The sequence below is a fragment of the Cupressus sempervirens genome, chromosome 3, assembly GCF_028749045.1.
Source record: "Cupressus sempervirens isolate cs-2001-9-10 chromosome 3, ASM2874904v1, whole genome shotgun sequence".
Taxonomy (NCBI): Eukaryota; Viridiplantae; Streptophyta; class Pinopsida; order Cupressales; family Cupressaceae; genus Cupressus; species Cupressus sempervirens.
The window spans coordinates 393,101,664-393,121,883 of NC_143120.1; the positions used below are offsets into that span (position 1 = coordinate 393,101,664).

The 20,220-nt window shown below is 34.4% G+C and overlaps 1 protein-coding gene across 1 annotated transcript; it reads right to left on the bottom strand.

Annotated features, from left to right (window-relative positions):
• Positions 1-14,996: 14,996 nt before the first annotated feature.
• On the bottom strand, positions 14,997-19,482 carry LOC149566678 (PLC-like phosphodiesterases superfamily protein). The gene is made up of 8 exons (XM_089819992.1): positions 18,527-19,482; positions 18,271-18,393; positions 17,959-18,096; positions 17,476-17,574; positions 16,958-17,261; positions 16,443-16,663; positions 16,138-16,224; positions 14,997-15,735 (listed from the first exon to the last, which is right to left on the bottom strand). The coding sequence occupies exons 1-8, from the start codon at positions 18,596-18,598 to the stop codon at positions 15,541-15,543; spliced, it is 1,239 nt and encodes a 412-aa protein (XP_089676118.1). The 5' UTR covers positions 18,599-19,482; the 3' UTR covers positions 14,997-15,540.
• Between the last annotated feature and the right edge of the window lie 738 nt (positions 19,483-20,220).

The following is a 20,220-nucleotide window of genomic DNA, read 5'->3' on the forward strand; positions in this document are numbered from 1 at the left end:
AAGATCATGGATCTTGAAGTTGTAAATTTTAATCATCTTGTATTGGCCACAACCCGAAAGGCTTCACATCCAAACATGTTTGCAGATAATTTGATGAATCAATAAAGAAATTATTGTTTCTTATCTCCTTGGTGTTGTTCTTTTTTATTTTCTTTCATTGTGTCTACTCTATAGGGTGTTTGGATTGTTACGTGTGCCTTTGGCCTTAATTTTCCATCCCTCACTGCGTCACACCATGTGTACACATGGATGCCTCATTAGGATGAATGAATTTCCTCAGACTGGCTTCATCAAAAAACCTAGTTTTCTTTTGTTATTTTCTTCATTGATCTCAAAAGATATACCATTAATAGTGACACATCTATCATTCTAGGAATTGATGAACTATATAGAAACATTCTTGTCATAGCCCTCAATACATTTTATGAAGGGAACCAGGTCACCCTCACACAACTACACCTAGGCTACCTCATTTCCTTTAACGGATTCGTCAAGTTCACTTGGTTCAATATGAATAGGATTTCCACCCATTAGTCCACAATTAGGTCTTCAGCAACATCCGACATAACCACATCTTCTTCAGGAAAAAAAAACTAGCAAATCCAAATGGTAGAGTACTTGGAAAAGTGATATTATCTTACAAAACAATTTACCAAGTTATAATGCTTTATGGGCAAAATACCTAAATCACATGTAGTCTTAACATGGGCAAAAAGCACAATCAACAAGGTATTATTCATCTGTGCATGTGTCACCTCATAAAGTGTCAATCAATGTCATAATTTTATGGCTTATCATTATTAATTAGGTCCATCCTATTATTTGTAACATTATCCTTTATATCTTGCCTTGGATGTCACACGACTCTCTAGGATGAAAAAGGTGGTATTATATTTGTAATATAATAATCATAATATTAACATAAACATTCAAATTTAAAATGTTTATTTCATCACCCAAAAGGTAGCCATCCTAATGAGGACAATGAAAGGATGTCAATTATGCCTTAGGTGTAATATCTCCATAACATTAAATTTGATCTTTTCCAAGAAGGGTTTGAATTGAAAATGAAAGGTCCTCCACATTTTTCATATGCCCGAACCCAAAATATCATGCCTGTATGAAACTAGGGCATCCTCCACTTGATTCCCTTCATTGTAAATATGTTGAATGGTAACACTATGAAATTTTTCAGTTAAGGACTAGATGTCATTGATGATAGGGGTGATTTTTCAACTCATCTTCCTACCACCTCAATAATAAAATTAAGAGTGTCCTTCCACCACAAAATGAAGAAACTTCCTAGATATAGTAGTCTTAGCCCCCCAAAATAAACCCATGGCTTCAACTTCGCTACTAGTTCTCTCTTCGTAATTTCCTGCTTAAGACACCACCAATTTATCTTTCCTACCCCAAATAATTCACCCTGCAGTAGCACACCTCCTAGATAAACCATCAAAGTTAAGTTTATACCAGGTGGTGGTAGGGGGTATTCATTTGATACATTGCCTAGTGATATCTTTAGAATTGTCAAATGTAGAGATCAACTATAGGAGGCCCCATTGTTCATCCCAAGCCTGATCACAGTTAGAGGGAGAAGAGGGGGTTTTCCACCTCCAATTAGGACTAAACTTCATGAGGAGGTTCACTGCAACTTGAAAAATGGACAAAGGAGGAGAAAATTTATCTCTAAAGATGTGATTATTATGCTCTTTCCATAAGTGCCAACAGATATAAAAATGTATGAATTTTCATAGGGTTATTAAAAGAGGGTGATTCGTCGGGCAGCTCCAGTTAAAAATAAAGTATTGGAGGTCATAATTGAAGACCTGGGAAAGCCCCAATCTTCTCAGAATCCTCAACCAAATAGTATTAGCATATGAGTAGTGAATGAGAAAGTGGAAAATTGTTTCCTCCTCATTATTACATAACACACATCTATTGATAAATTGAAATCCTCTTCTTTTAAAGTTTTCTATTGTGAGTAAATTGCAATGAAGTGTCAACCATCAAAATAAATTGATCTTTGGAAGAATATAGGGATCCCACACATATTTATAGTAGTCAAAATTGTTCCTTAGACCAATGATTGTGTAATAAGTCAACTTAACATTGAATTCACGAAAAGATTTCAAATTTTAAATAACTCAATCCTCTTTAGGGAAAACCATAATACGAGTACCTTCAATAAGACCCTAAATCGCATCCAGCATCCTCGTGACATTATGGTGTTGACCATCAATTGTTAACCTACGTCATTTGTCATTGTTATCAGTATAGTTGTTCACCCTCCAACCAAAATGGGAAGTGCTTATGTTTTTTGATCAAACTAAATTGTGTTTGACTAAGAAGATTATCCCCCATCCAACTTATCTCCTAAAACTTGATTGTGTTTATATCTCCATGTTACCCCCGTCTTCAACAAATTCCAACTCCTGAAAATATTGGTCCAAATCCTTGAACTAGTAGGGAGGTCATTATTATAAAGCTCGTGAGAGAAGAAAACCTCCCTTAGATACTTAGCCCTCATGATTTTGCACCATCCAATTGATTTGTGAATCAATCTCTAGGAAATCTTAGCCATGAGGGCCCTATTAAGGTTTCCTATTATCCTCAAATTGAATCCCCCTTGGGATTTTAACCTATAGAACTTATCCCAACTAACTAGGCTCATTTTGGACCTCTCTTTTATTTCTAACCATAGGAAGTTATGCTAGATTTTTTCTATAGTATCTCTAAATGTGTTGGATATCTTGAATAGGGACAAATAATAAATAGGTATACCTTGGAGAGAGGTCGAGAGAGGTTGCATCTTACCTACATTTCTAAGAACTTTCCCTTTCCACCCCACAATTTTCCTCTTCATACATTCAACTACAGTATTCTAGAAATGGGGGAAAACCTCCTTAAAAATAAGTGAGAGACCAAGATAATTGTCGGGAAGAACTGTAACTTGACAGTTAAGCTCACAGGTCAGTCACCATTGAACATCTATCTCCTTATTAAAGAAATATAATTAGATCTTATGGTAGTTAAAATGTTGCCTCAAATATTTCACCTACTAATTCAAAATCTCTTTAAAATCCTTGGCTTCTCTTATTGACGATAAGTCATATAAAAAGGTGTCATCAAAAAATTGTTGTAGCACTTTAGGTGGGAGGGAATATGTCAATTTAATACCTTTGATCCTCCCCTTCTCAACCAAATCAATTAAATTATTGCTAAGCACCTCCGCCACTATAATAAACAAATATGTTGATAAGGGGTCATTGTGTCATAGACCTCTACTAGTCCTAAAGTAATCCTAGGGTGTGTCATTCACTAACATTGAGAACTGGACCGTGTTGACCACCTCTTTAATAAGAAGTATAATATTTTCTCCAAAGCCAATCTCAACAAGGATGTCAAATAGGAATTCCCTCGTAACATTATTGTAGGGTTTTGAGATGTCCAATTTCTTGGCCATACCAGGGTTTCTACTCTTCTCCATAGAAAGAAGAACTCCCTGGGAGGTAATTACAACATCCAGAATCTAACATCTAGGCACAAGGTCATTTTGGGATAGACTAATGAATTTGTCCAATCAAGGATTGAGACAATTTACCACAACCTTAGAGAGGATCTTATAAACCATATTACATAAATTGATGGGCCTAAATTTTTCCATCCTAGTGGGTTTGACAACCTTAGGGATCATAGTTCAATATAGGTTTACTTAAGCTCCTTTAGAATTCTTCCCTTATGAAATCTTTAGTAGCATGAACCAAATCATATTTAATGACCTCCTAGAACTCCTGTAAGAAGGCCAAATGAAATCCATCAAGTATTAGAACTTTGAAAACCCCTATAGAGAAGACTATATTTTCTACCTTCTCCTCACTAACCTTCTTCATCAAATCCTTGTTCATGTTGTTATCAATTGCTAGGTTGAGGACCCATAACAAATCCTCTTTAGTATTGAGATTAGGAATCTAAGTTTAGGCATTATAAATATCCTAGAAGCATTTGGTCACCCAGTCTCTCCTATCATCATCATCCATCAATTCAATATTATTGTCACCCAGTAACTTTGTTATAGTATTTATCTTCTTATGGTTAGAAGTAGATCTATAAAAAAGGTCATTTTCCTAGCACCTTCAATTAGCCATTGAATATGAGAACTTTACTTCCAATACATTTTTTTCTCTCCCAAAGACTATCCTCCATTTAGACCACTATTCATTTTCTTCTTCATAGGTAGCCTTTAAGGAATCCCCATCTACCATAGCATTTTGAAGCCCATCTAGTCTAGACTTGATATATTTCTTCTGTTTAAAGACATCCCTAGAGGATGATATGCTCCATCCCAAAATCGCCTTTCTATTGTTATCCAACAGCCTTGCAATTATAAACATTGCAATCCTATTAACCTGCATACTCCACCATTAATTGGAAGGGTCTCTAAATTAGGGGTGAGAGCTCCATATTATTGCATATCTGAAGAGCATCCTCCTAGAAGACTTATTTGAAGTCCAACTAAAAAGGAGCATGGAATGATCATATATCATCCTAGGGAGCACCTGAAGGGAAGTAAAGGGGAGGATATCCCAGCCTACCGAAATAAGAACCCTGTCAAGTCTAACCTAGATGAGATTGGGGCCTAACCGGTTATTGGACCAAGTAAAGGGAACACCTTGGAGATTGATATCCAAGAGATCATTTCTTCTCAATTGATTAGTTAAGTCATACATGCTCTCAGAATAATCATCTAAGCCTCCCAGTTTTTCTAAGGGGTATACGGGGTGTTAGAATCTTCTACACAAATGATGATTCCATAGATGTCAATAGTATGGGAAGCTTCCTCCCACACCTGGAGTCTCCTAGCTCAAGTATTGGGAGCATAAAAATTGAAGAGGAATTCATTATTATTAAAATAAATGCTCAGAAAATTGGGGTTGAGTAATCTTTCCTCAGGAGTAACTTTACCAAGATCCCACATTGTAGTAATTCCTCCATAGGAACTAGTGGCCTCACTATAGGAGAACTTGGCTCCCACCCAAATATAGTCAGCAACTTTCTCAAAATTCAGTTTGGTCAACTTAACCTCCTAGATAAGAATTACATTCATTTTATTTTCAAGAATCCTTTACTTCAAAGAAAATTGTTTCCTAGGCCTTGAAACCCCTCATATTTCATAAATAAATCTTTATTTTTATTGTTTCTAAGTGTCCTCCAAGGTGAGTTATATCCCTTTTGCAATCTCCCTTGATGTCCACTTAGTCCTAGCTATTCTCCTTGATGGCCTCCCCATCTTAGATTCTAAACCCACATCGGCCTTCATTGCACCTAATGTTTTCCTCTTGGAGATTTGTAAGTCTCTAGTATTTCTTCCGAAAGGAGAAGTTAGCATCAAAAAACTAGCCAAATGTGACACTGAGGAAACAACAGGATGCACATCCTTAAGGACTAGAAGTGACACCGTCAGAGATCCAACTAGAGATGCATAGTCTCCCCAATGTGCCAAAGAAACTCCATTTCCGCCAAAAACCAATGTCTCAATAGATATCAGTATCACAACGAAAACCATATGCATGTTTCCATTCAACTCAAGCACCTTAAAAAAAATTGGACTAACCACCTTGATGGCATCCTGATCATCACCATCTCCACCTAACTCCATCATCATAATAGATAACTACATAACTACAAAATCAGATTACATGGGTCTATCTAGCATGGGGCCCTCAATAATCTTTGGGCTTTCCATCTAGATGGCATTACTATCATCCTCTTTCAAGTTGTGGGAAGTCATTTGTTCTACCACTTCCTCCTCATTTGGAGGAATATCCCCTTCTTCCAATCCATCCTTGGTTCCCCCTACTTTTCCTAGTTTCACAAGCATAGAAATAAGATTCACAATACTATCAACAAAAGGATAACCCACCATCATCTAAATAGATTCCTCAAATGGAAGGGAGGTCACCTTGGGGGGTGAAACACACAATGACTCACTAGAGGAGTAGCTAGTATCAACCACTCCAACAAAGGAGACCTTATCTTTAGACTTCTCACCCACTTGGAGTGTAGTTTTATAGTCCAACATAACATGTCCATACTTGAAACGTTTCTAGTAGTATAGTGTTGCATTCTCATAGTTGATGTCCTGAGTCTATTTTCCCCACTTAGTCTAAAGGACCACAAGGTTAGGGAGGGCCCTATTGATTGCAACATTAAAAAAAATCTGGTAAAGACCAGTCCAGATTTATTTAAAGTGATATTTTCAACTTTGATGTAATGACCTAAGGAATTCCCTATCCACCTAAAAGTCTTCTCATCCTAGAAATCTAAAGGAGAACTAGGGAGCCTTACCGAAATAGGAACCATACAATTCAAATCCACTATAGGATTAATATCAGTTTCCAGTTAGCCAAATCCAAGTAGCATTTACCGAAGCTCTAAAGTCTCACCAAAATAGAGCTTTTGTCTTCTTCTGCCACAAATTTGAACCAAAAAAGGACACCTGACATTGCAGTGACTCCAGCCAACCCTTTAAACTTCTAGTTATAGGTACACCATTTCTTGAACATCTTGATAGTAGGTTTGTATGAAAGGAAGTGACTTACCAAGAATAAGGGTGGTTCAATAGATATATTCTCTACCATAGAGTCAGGCAGAATGATCTCCAATCCCTCCTTACCAAGAGAGACCTCTAGCAAGTCTCCACATGAGACAAATTACGTAGAACCAAGTAGAGCATATTTTATGTTAGAATTAAGGATCCCAACATTCTCTAGGTCTACATTCTCCCTAGCCTCCTTGATCAAGGTGCTACCAAGGAAAGCCAAATCATCAAATTGCATGGGACCCCAATAGAAGACAACTATCCTACAGGCTAGAGTGGAGCCCATGAGTTGCGGGTACCAATTGCGTAGACAAGACAAGGAGGAGGTCTAGGCATATCTGTGCCAGATTAGGAGGAGAAGGGCCCTTCAAAATAGCACACACCATAAGCTGGAGTTGTAGAGAATACCAATGTTCTTTACTATTTTCTTATTGCAAAAGTTAACAACAAATAAAAAATTAAAGTAAGATCTAAAATCAACCCGATTTGAAGCTTACGGTTTAAACATTACATAAATTAGAATCAATATGAGTCTTTCATAATAGGAATGTGAACATAAACTTTAGGCATAACTTGTCTACTATATTTTATTTATTTGCAGAAGAATTGTCATTTATTTGCTCATTTCTTATTTCAAGTTTTTATCCACAATCAAACAATAGGTAGGAAGGTATAATCTTTGAAAGAATAAAAATCTCATACACACTTGATGTTGAATTTCTGCTTTCATTAAATAGTTTCTAAATTGATATTCTAAAACATTGTTGTCAACAAGATATTAGTGATATAATACACATATCAAAACCATCTATATTTATTAAATAAAAACTCAAAATATAGTATTTAAAAAGCATCATATAAATAAAAGCCTGCAACATGGAGTAATATTTGGTATATTATATTTCAAAAATCATTTCTAAGGGTTGTCAACTCTTAAAATGATTATGATTTGCAAATTTGTAGATTATTAAAAATGGGAAGTTTGGCGTGCATCATTCCCTCCAAAATATTCAATAGAGATAAAATAGAAGGAAAATATCAAAAGAATCTTGTATACTTTTGTCATATTCTTCCATTACATTTGAGTGAAAATTTGGCTTTTGGATACATATTATGCCCTTTATGTGCATGCTTCTCAAATGTTTTGGATGCCCTTATGATACTTACTTAAGAGTAGATGGTAAACTTATCAATTAATAGTTCCATAAGATCTAAATCAAGCTCGTCTTTGCATTCATTGTTTTCCTTTATTTTAATACTAAGACATCTTCATCCTTAATCTTATATTGTAAATTGTTTATTCAAGTTATTTCTATTTTCTCATTTAGACTAGATTTTTTTCATAAAAAGAAGTGTCTTGACTTTTCTTCAAGACATTCATTGTCTATTATATATCTTAATTGTACTCTCCTCAAAATTTCTTTCTTCAAACCAACATTTGACAATAGCCCTATTGAATCAATTACCTTCAACTTGAAAATCTAGAATAACTATATTGGCTTCTATATAACTCAAATAAATTTATTTAAATAAGACAAGAAACTAATTTCTTCATATACCAAGAGATTGGAATTAATTTCTTCCATATACAATGAGACCAATATTAATTTCTTTCAAAATGAAGGATATGAATCATCACATTTATCTTTATTCTTTCTCATTATTTTGAACTGATTTCATTTACCTATCCCATCATTACTCATATATTATATAGCATGAACATCAAATATACTTATTGGAACCCTTTGCTAAATCATTTTCTAGTCATTTGTTACAACTCCAATTTGTACTTAGAATTCTTCGCTCCATCATTGTCACCAAAAAAAAGTACAAAAATGCATGCATTCAAGAGCTTGTTTATTTCAAAGATGGTAGATAGTTTATTCTTAGTTGTTGTTAGCAGTAGTATAGAGCTCCATTTTATTTGTTCAAAATGGCAATCTAGATTTAGCTTGTTATTTTCATAATTCTTCCAAAGAATTATATGTAACTTATTTTAAACTTTTATTTTAATATAAACTTTTACCTTGGTACCCTTGCTTACCAAAATAAATATCTAAAAAATTTGAACCCTAAACCCAAATTCTAGATAACCAATCTAAAATATTTAATGCCAAAGTTTTTTAAGTAATGAATTTGGGTGTAATAAACAAGTTAAATCTAAAATACCAAATACAAAATAACTTTTGATCACTTACTTTTAAAATTTTAAACTCTAGACCCATGTTCTAAGTGTGAAATTTAGAAAGTTCAATGGATTTTTTAATTGAAATATATTTTGGGGTTTGATTTGTATTTAATCATAAAACTTTATCATTTGATTTTAAATCAAGACCATTTTCTGTCATAATCGTATTCTTCATTTGTTGGACGAATTGCCAATGTTCTCCTTTGGGATTCGTGACATGGTTTAACTGTCTCTTGTGTTCTATAGGTCTAGTGGTTGTATTGGACATTGACAGATCAATCTTTTGGTGCAACGACAACCCTAGCTTGTAACAAGTGGTACCAGAGCTTGGTCACAAGTTTGAATCTTCTTGGGTAACACTAAGGGGGGGATTTTTGGACTAACTTCCATTGTTCCCCTCTGGGATTCATAATATGGTTTAACTGCCTCATGTGTTCTACAAGTCTAATGGTTGTATCGAACATTGACATGTTGATCTTTTGGTGCAACGACAACCCTAGCTTGTAACATGATTTGTGGGTGACCTTTTGCAAATAGGCTAGTAAGTTACGTGAACTTATACATAGGAAAGTTCTATGATTAAGTGTGTTTGAGTTGGAATAGTATTAAAATGGTTGTCTATTCAAGGAGGTACAAATTTTCACCTCTGTGAGCAAATATCTAGATGCAATGAGTTCTAAGTATTCCAATAATTTTCATTAGAAATGAGTTCTCATGTACCACTACTCATAAAACATGAATCACTGAATTTGAATTACAAATTGCGATCTTGAATCATAATAGCAATATCATAATTTATCTAACTGTTAGAAATATCTCCAAATTATCAATGAACGTTGATTTAGAATCTCGTCCATATTAATCTCTCTGTCCATTTTATTAAGGCATCCTTCAATTTTTTTTCCAATTTAAATTTCCTCTTAGCATCTTATTTGTGCCTTCCTTCCTTCCTCCAAACCTTTATGAGATTCTTCCCCTTCCTAAATTCCTCGAGAGTCTCTCTTTCGAATGTTTTCTCATTTTGTTCTACCAATCTCTCTTCCCTTTGTAACTTCAATCTCTCTAACTTTCCTTGAATTTTGAAAGTATTCTTATCTTTTAACATTTTTGATAGGCCTATTTTTCTCTACAAGGCATACAACATAGTGTTCTTTTCTTTTCTTAAATGCTTGCTTTTGTTTTTACTCAAAGAATGTTATTTATAGAAAGTTTCAGTTTCTGGGTGCTCAATATATTGAGTTTATTATGAGCTTTTTCATTGTCTAAGTCTAAAATGGAGTGTCAAGGTCAAAACCTTTGACAATTCAGAACTAGTCTTTCAAAGTTTTATACTCCAAGGGTTTAGCCCTTCGCTTTCATTTTTCTTATTTATGTTTTATCTATCAAAGATTGGAAACATCGACATTATTTTTTGCAACAATTATTGTACTAAAGATGGAACAATTAAATAGAATTAATCATAAATTTAAATTAAAAAATATAAACTATTTATACGTATACATATGAATATTGCTCAATGTTTTAAATAGTAAGGAATAGTAAAAACAGATTTTATATTATTTTGTAGAGTTTAAATCAAAGAAGGATTTAAGTAGGTTTAGATTTGCAAATATAATTTAATATTCAAATTTGGACTTCAAGTATTTATTTTTGTTAAGGTAACTTTGATTTTACAATTTGAGATAGTATAATATTAAATTTTCAAAAATTTTATTAATTAAATTGGTATTAAGAAGACATTAGGTTTGGTGTGAAGAATTTAGTGTTCTTTCCTTCAACATTATTTTGCCTAGTAAAATTTTCAATGAAAAATTAGATTGATTATAGGACTAGAGAATATTATTTATATAACATGTTTAAATTCTAGCATACAAACTCCAACCACAAGTTTTAAAGTATATATAATATATAAACTCAATGTATAATTTATAATCTGCAAGTTCTAAGTTCATATGAAATTTAAATTACTAGTATTCTCAAATTTGATTTTTTTACATGTTTAGGTCAAATATATAGCCCAAACATTTAAATTTAAACTAGACTCCAAAATTCATATTTTAAAATGTCTTTATATTCATTTGGAAATTGAATCCTAATATCTCTAAACCTAGGAATGGAAGATAAACATGTTCAAACTTTTAAAATATCCTTTTTATACAAATTGTAAAGCTTGATGCATGTTTCCAAAAACAATTTTAGGCATATGAGATGATAATAAATGACATTTGCAAATAATTTGAAATATCAATACAACTTCTAAAAGGATAACATAATCAATCGTTGATGAGTTTCAAATTGGTAACCATGTTGTTGAACCAAGATGACCAAAATCATTTTAGAGACAAACATGACTATGAGTCTTGAACAATAATCGATTAATTCAATAAAGAAAAATGACATAAATGTCTCTAACATGACTACAAATACAAGGTAAATTGATAGAACATAATTAAGTATACTCAAGTTTTAAGATGTCATATTTAAAATAAAATCAGGGCATGAAAACCAAGAAAATTAGACCAAAACATTTCAACAGTTATTCAGTTACTCATATATTCCAACCAAAAATTATAATTTTTAGCTATGTAAATTTTTTTTAAATAGCTTAATGTTGAAATATGACAATAGTAAAACTTAAATCTATCCTTCCCAAACCAAATATATGAAATATGAATAAAATTCAAGAATTAGAAAATGAAAGACAAGGTTCACTTATCTTGAAAATATATTTTGATGTGTTGTAGAGGCCATGACAACATACCCTTTAGCAATCTAGTCTATTCGGGAGGCCTACCAGCTCATGGTCAACGTGGACATGAAGTTGTTTCATAAACAATGAAGTGTACTTGCAATGGAAAGAGTAGGGATTAGAAGAGAAGGTGTCATAAGAAAACAAATTTGCATGCAATAAGAAAAATAGAATCCAAAAGTGTCTTATTATACATTGAGTGTGAATAGATATTTAACTTTAAAGATAGAAGTTAAGTCACTAGAAATATCGTAGAGGGACATGGTTCAAATGTAGATATGCAATGTATTACGAGTGTCTAGGTGTTGTGCAAGGTAAGGTTTTCAATTGTGCAAGGTAAGGTTTTCAAAAATTATCTAGTGCAAGTCAAGTATATTTGGAGTATTGTGCAAGGTAGGTATGTGTTGTAGTGTATACATATATTTGTTTCCATATGGTTTAGGTGCTCATTATTATTCTTATAGGTCCTCTTATGGTTAGATGGTTGAATATCATCTATGCAACCACTAGAATCCTTGAAAAGCACTTCCATTCAATATAGAGCAATCTCGTACAACACTAGAGCAAACTCAAACGTCCAAACTTCGCACTTTTACATGTAAATAGGTTTTTGAATCTCTGTTGGAATAGCCATAACATCTATCTTTTACTTTTAAATAGACCTTGTCCCTATAATCTATCACAATCTCCCATCAACCAATTAATAGCCCAAATAAAATAGATTGGAAACAAAAGCAAAGTCCTTTAAAACTACTACACATTAAGTTTTCAATGTCGAGAGGTTTATTTAATTTTATTTGCAATTTATTTAAAATAGATGAATTTATCACATTACTAACACTTAATTTGCAATATTGTAGATTTAAGATAGATTGATATGGTTTTAGTAACATTAAGTTTAAATGTCACTCTTGTTTCTTACATAAATAATATCAAAACAATGAAATTGCCTTCCATGTATTAAACAAATGACAAGAGCATATTAAAAAGTCAAATAAACAATTTTATCAATTATATGTAACATTTTTACCCATACACAACCGTAAAAATTAACAAATAATAGTCTCATATAATCAACGATCATTCTTGAAAAACAAAGGAACTCAATTCAGCTAGGAACTGTTTGCATGCAAAGCCATTTTCCCTTGCTTTGTTTGCATCATTGCACCTAGGTATTTGTAAAGAGGGAAAGAACTCCTTTTTCCCAATTTCTGTGTTTAATTTTTAATAAAATAATTGGCTGCACATTAAAACAATCACTTAGTTGTGTGGGGGGATGTGCACACATGCTTCATCTCTGCATGCAAATGTATAATTACTTTACGTGCATCTATGGCCAGCAAGGAAAGTTATGTCAATACTTAGACAATTAACTCCTGGATTGATTTGCAGCAGGTGGCATTCATTATCAAGTTGCACAAAAAAAGGGCTGAAAAGCAAAAGGAAAGTTATGTCAATACTTGGACAATTAACTCCTGAATTGATTTGTTCGACGAGGGGGCTGTTGAGCAGCAGGTGGCATTCATTATCAAGTTGCACAAAAAAAGAGCTAAAAAGCAAAAGGAAAGTTATGTCAATACTTAGACAATTAACTCCTGAATTGATTTGTTCAACGAGGGGGCTGTTGAGCAGCAGGTGGCATTCATTATCTAAGTTGCACAAAAAAACAGCCGAAATGCAAAAATAAACATGTGCAACACCCTTCTTGGATTGATTTGCTCAACAAGGGAACGGTTGAGCAGTGCTGGTTGAGCAGCTGGTGGCATTGCATTATCAAGTTACACATGAAAAGGGCTGAAATGCAAAAATCAGCCTGTCTCATAGACTACTTTTTACATCATGGGCATTAAAATTTAATAAGAAAACAATCATTTAGTTGTGTGCAGGCATAACTTTCACTAAGTTTTGTACGTAACATTCGTTATTTTTTAATAAATTAATTTGCCTGCAGACACCTCAACAATACCCGTACTGAGCTTGTCCCTTTTGTAGAGAGCAACCCCCTGGGAGGGTAGTGGTTAAATAGTCAACTAAAACATAAAATATATAAAGGCCTTTCCTAAAAAGAAGTGTCCCCCTTGGTAAGATATGTGTTTTAGTTTGTTGTTTAGACATTACCCCCTAAGAGTGATTGCCATTCAAGTTAATTTCATTACCATTGGCATGGCTACTCTTCCTTGCAAGTAAGGAAATTTTCTATATTCTCTAGCAACTCATTTGCTCGTCGCATCAACAATTTTTAAACAAATATGTCCAACGGATGCCCCAGCTCTGATTTGAGCACAAAAGTGGCGGGTCACATTTCCCAACTTGCTCGAATCGCCCAAACTATTTCAAAATTTAAATTTAGACTGGAGCCAAACCCCTCCTAAGTGATGGTCGCATGCCAAAAGTGATCGTTGCATGCCAATTTTAAGTGCAAAACATTTCATATACACATTTCATAATAAGAAAATCTGGAATTCACTCATAATACATATACAGCACTACTTATTATATATGAGTATCTTATTTGCTTGACTTAACATCCACGCATATCTGCATGATTGCTTCTTGTTTTCAATCAATGCCAAAAGCTATTAAATTGTGGTTGACTATAAAAAGTACCTCCTTGCCTAACAAACTTAACACAGATGTTCCTTAACACCACCAATCTGTGTTTACAATTTACAAGCATTAAGGTGAGCATATCACAAAGATCAAAATTGGTCAATTCAAATAAGTGGACCAAGATCAAATCTACGAGCCAAAGAAAAAATCCATCAGTGCAAAATAGTAAACCAAACAATCAATCATACAATTAAAAAAAGACTCATCAGAGCAAAAAGTAAACCAAACAATCAATCAGACAATTGAAAAAAGATCAAAGTTAGTCGACTCCAAATAAATGGACGAATGTCAACTCTACAAGCCAAAGGAAAAATCTATCAGTGCAAAAGTAAACCAAACAATCAGTCAGATATACTTTTTTCAAATTCCAAAGCATTTATTCAACTGGCCTTGATTTTTCTACACATTTAAGATTCAGTTCTGAACATCTGCCACTTTATCATTCAAATTCTAGCTTAATACCTTCATTTGATTATTTAAAAAACACGTCAATATGCTTATTCCAAATTGTCTTTCTCCCAGAGCATTATCCTCAAACAACTGTTTGCTTACTGCAAATCAGATATCATGTAAAGATATATTTTTCTCTTTTTCAAATATGGTCATTCAATGAGACTTCCTCTGTAACTTCTATGTTTGGCTGGAAACAATTTACAGTTTGAAAACTTGGCATCCAATTCAAGTCATTTTGATATGCCTCTTACAATGCATAATTTGAAATGTCTTAACTTTAGCTGCAAACAGACCGAATATATTGTTATATGAAAGTCACAATAGAAGGCCTCCATTAGCAGAATCAAGCAAATAGAATCCAAAGAGAGAGTATGACCTCAAAAGTAGCCTCAAACTTCGACCATGTAAAAGAATGTCCATGTTAATCTCTACAGAAGGCCAAAAAATGGAAGTTCTTGGCTTACAACGTTGGGAGTTTAAAAATCAATGTCTCATTTCATTGAATCCTATCCAAAAAAATACAATCTCTTCCCTTCTTTCTTTGCTTAATACAAAACTAACACCAAGACACCTGTGGACAAACTGGGGCTCATTCTGGATGTGAGCCCTAACCAATATTCTGACCCACACAACTGAGGGAAGACCCCAAAAGAATTTGCAATCGTGACTTGCCTCCAAAAGTAATTAGCCTAATACTGGTGCAAAAGTCCATTTTTCTTTTGATAACAAGAACCAAATTATCTTGGTTTTCGCCAATGGAAGGCTTTAGCAGAGACTGGTAAACCAGCTAGCAGTAATCTAAATGATGAAACTGTAGCTGTTCCATTTGGTGTCTAAAAGAAAGCTAGATGTGGACATATTAAAGATCTGAATCAATAGCACATCATCCATTCTGCTGCTTGGAAGGAAGAGGGAAAGAGGCAATCATTTTGTCATACATTAGAAAAATGACAATCTGTCCGCAGCAAACAATGATATTGCAATATATATGTGCAAGACCCACAAATTGGGTAACTGGAGATGAGAAGTTCGTGAAGTCTGCAGAGGTTGGGTAGAAATTGAGGACCCATGAGTTGCAGGAGATGATATTGAAGGAACCGGTACATTTTTGCAGACTCCATTTGCTGCCCCTGGCTGCAAAATACAATAAATCTTTTAAAACCCAGGCACTTAATGCCCATATTTTTCAACGTCATACCAACTGAAAACACAATCATAAAATAAATACATATAGTTGATCCTGGGTTTCTTTTGATTCACAAGTCATAGGGAAATTCTAGAAGCTTTCTTCCAGATATATTTTCCAACTTCATACCAACTGAAAACTCAATCATGCAACAAATACATACAGTTGATCCTGGGTTTCTTTTGACTCACAAGTCGTAGGAAAATTCTAGAAGCTTTCTTTCAGATTTATCTTAATGTGGATGCGAACAAGCTATTTGCCAAATTTTTAACAGAAAAGTTTGCTAATTGGAACATTGGATACAGAAGAAAACATTTATAGCAAGAGAAGTAAATGCTAGAATTAGAAACCTGGCATGCAGCAATAGTGTTGCATCCACATAAAGATCTACCATTAAGCCTGTCCATGGCATCAAAAACTCCGCCGCCATCACTCCTCTACAAAATATGTTAGAAATTCAGATAAAGAAAATGTAATGCGATCGTGATCATTTAACTTCCTTGACCTTTAATATCAAATTGTAAAAGAACAATCCAGACCTACTGTGAGCCATATCTTCTATTGAGCTCTAACAAGGTTAACAGAAAGAAAATTTACTCTTACATAAAAGGTGTGATATCTTAGAAATGAGAGAATGATCAGAATACCAACATACCATGTAGAAATTCACTGCAAGAAAGTTGGGTACTTTCCCTGCTGCTTGATAACAGGCATTCAGCATATTCATAAGCGCAGAAGAATGATCCTTACAGGTTCCACTTTGATCAGGAATCGTAGTGAAGTAATTCTCCAGAAACAATGAAGCTGCATTTGAATTCAATGGGGCTGATTCTTGTCGGTTTGAACAGGATCCAAGCTTGATCCCACTATCACCAGCTGCAGATTCTTATAATGTGTGAGAAATTAAATGCGAAAGCTCTATTCTTTTTATGGAATAGACATGTTCAATGAAAAACAGCTAAACATAGTGCTTTAAAAACAGGCACATATACAATATAATGAATCACTGCCAAAGAGAACGAGATCCAACCTACTTTAACTCCAGAACAAGAACAAGCAACAAAATATAATCAGTGAGTAACGCAAACGGATGTTCTAATACATTGCAGGTTCTATAACATCAAGCAAACGGCTATCAAGAAAATATCTGATAAGGGTCGTTATACTCACGCTCATTTTCAACAACATATCTCCACTGATATGCAATGCCTTCAGTAGCTTCCTTCGAGGACATGGAAGTGAACACAACCAAGCGCAAATTGCCCGCTACCATATCTGTCACAGTCGGCCAATCTTCCTCGCCCTTGGGCATTTTAGACACTGGGAACAAGTATTTGGATAGCCCCGCTTCACTAAACACCTTAGTGAGACCTTTGGGAGCATGTACATAATCCTCAATAAAAATTGTAACAATTTCTGTTGGATTGGAAGATAAAAATGATTCTATTTCCCTCAATGTGTTGACTGCAGGTTCCTAACAAAAAACAAGAATTGTTCATGAAACTTGCAGGAAAGAAAGGAGAAAAGGACTCATACATTGAAAATTAAATAGCTTCTCCTTGTGTCCCTGTGCCTCTAAATTCTACAATTCAAGGGCAAGTAGGTGCTACAGGAAAACTGGCATATTACATATACGCATCACAGAAAGCTAAAACTAATAAATGAATGAAAGGCACGGAGTGTCTTACAAATGCAGTGAAGTTGTAGCATTGTCCTTCGAATGAATGGCATAACCACACATCTTCTAGAAAATCATACATGTCCAGCATGAATCCCCTCACACCATTCTACACAAAAACCAGATCATAATCACTTGAAGTACTAATAAACAAAGAAACTGGAAAGGACAGGATGTGTAGAAAACTTAATTGTTGGGAACAGGCTAATTTTGGAACAATGTTTTAAAAAACTTAAATTGGCCTAATGTCGAGAGTTCGCCTCCAAAATATCATTTTTAACTAAAATCGACCACGAATTAGTCCAGTTGTTTAATATAACATCTACCTAAACTGAATACATTTCCCTAAAATCCAAAGTGTTACAAGCAACTGAAACTGTATCATATTATATTAGTATGCTTCAAGATAGATGAACCCTAACACCTATTCTGTACTCCTAATTTGTTTATTTTCAGTTCATAAAAGGCCGCAATGATGATGACTTTTACTCACATTTAGCTGATTGGTCACTGAATCTTCCTGGTTGTAGAATGTAACTCTTGGAGTTCCAGTATAAGACTGCTCCCCAAGAATTGAGAAGGCATTGTGTGTTGTTAACCATGAATACTTGTTGTACGGCAAGCCACCAACCTGTTCAAGCCAAACTTCCCAAATAAGCACCGGAATAATCAAGGAGCTAAACATATTTACATAGCAAACCAACTTCTTTCATTTCAAACCATCATCAGCAGTGGCTCCCAATTATTAGGGCAAACATGTACTTAATAATCATTTTTGGGAAGAGAAGAAACCGGATGTACTTACTATAGAAGTGACTCTTGTGGCTTGCCCTCTAATACAAACTGGGTTGTACTCGCCAACAGCCGGGCATGAACCACAGTAGAGACCAGATCCACAATCCCCTGCATTAGAGCACGAACTCAACAACTACATACAAATAAAAACGGCTGTCAGAAACCACGTCATATGCTCAAAACCCAAAAAGAATTCCACTCTCTTTTCAGATGGGTATCATTTATATTCATTCAAAGCTTTTTGTTCAGTAAAAGCAAGAATAAACCTGGCAGTTTCCATTGGAGCAAGCATAAGCTACCATGAACAGAGCAAACCCCGCTAATAATGTCGATACCATGACTCGAAATATACAGCAGTGCAAGCCACTATTGGAATTCTTAAACCCACAACGGATGATGGCAAAAATGATTTTTAAAACCCTTTGCTCGATCCTCGCAGATTTTTGCCAATGCTGGGTAATTGCAAAACATACCCAATAACCCAGAATTTTAGCAAAGGGCAAAAGGTAAAGCTAGCTGAAGTGTAAGAGCAATGACTGCAAGTCTACACACATTTGATTTAATGAGGGACCCTTTGGGTTTAATGTAAGGGACCCATAAGCCACTTTTGAGCATACTTTTAGTTCTAGCTAAAGAAGAATGTCTTATTACTTGACATAGTCGACAAGCAATTTCAAATGAGTATGTTGTGTTGTACGCACCGCCCAATTGCCCCGTGCTTTCTTCTTTTCTTCTTCTACAGTTCTCAGATTTGGTAATCCACAAAGCTAAAGAGCAGACAGAAAACCCGCCCAACCCATAAAACCACACCACTTTTCGTTCTGGCTTTTGCGTACGATATCAACATGCCATTATGTATGTATACATGTAGCAGTCGTTATGTCCACAAAACCCAGCAGTAAGACTCCATTGCGTATTACAGGGGCTGAAACTCACCAATGTTGCCACAAATGCAGAAGGGCGGCACCAAATAATTGAAACTGGCCATGACATTGGGAGGTTTTTATAGTCGTAAGCACATCTGTGAGAAGCACTCCGCTCCGTAATGATCTTAAAGAGCTACTTTGGGATATCTTGGCGTACAAATTAAGCTAGGAAAGCAAGTCAGGGGAGCGTACCCGCAATATCAATTTTTCAAGGGTTCATGACAGAGGCATTTTCTTCTCCGTGCACTTCTGGGCATCATTTGAGCTACAGCCTTTAGTTATCTGACAGAATACATGTGCTTGTAGACTTTTATTTAGATAGAAATACTATACATTTTTCCAAGGAACATAATTAGGTGAATAATTGCACCATTAGGAATCATATTAGGAGGATTTTATATTTATCTAGGAGAAGAGCACTAAGTAGTCTTTATATATCTTAAATTCTTATGTGGTATATCATATTTCAGATTTCTAGTGAATAGTCAAGGATTGAGAGGTATTTATTCCCTCAAATTAATGAGGGATATTTATTCTAAATTCATACTTGAATCAATCTTGATTTCATCCCTAATAATGTTGAGACTCTCCAATCATCAAAACTTTATCTTTAGTGTGCTAATTGAGAACTATTAAACTTCACCAATACATCAAGTGCTCATAAACAATAGACCTAGTTTTCAATATATGCATTTTAGGTATATTTTATTAAGAGGAAAGCTATCTTTATCAAGTTTGCATGAGTAGAATATTTTTAACTTTTCAACTGCAAGAAAATTTATATGTTGGTCCCAATCGAGGGGGGTGTTGAATTAGTACAATCTTCTCTACCAATAAACGGAGTTATCATAGCAAATATTCTAGACACTAGTTGTTTCAACAGTAACACAATAATAAAGGCAATAAAATAAAAGCATATAAACTCACACAAAAATATGTACATTGATGACACGTGGATTTGTACGTGGAAACCCTCGATGAGAGGATGAAAACCATAGCAGGAGTAATATACCAATTAGCTCTTATAGTGCATG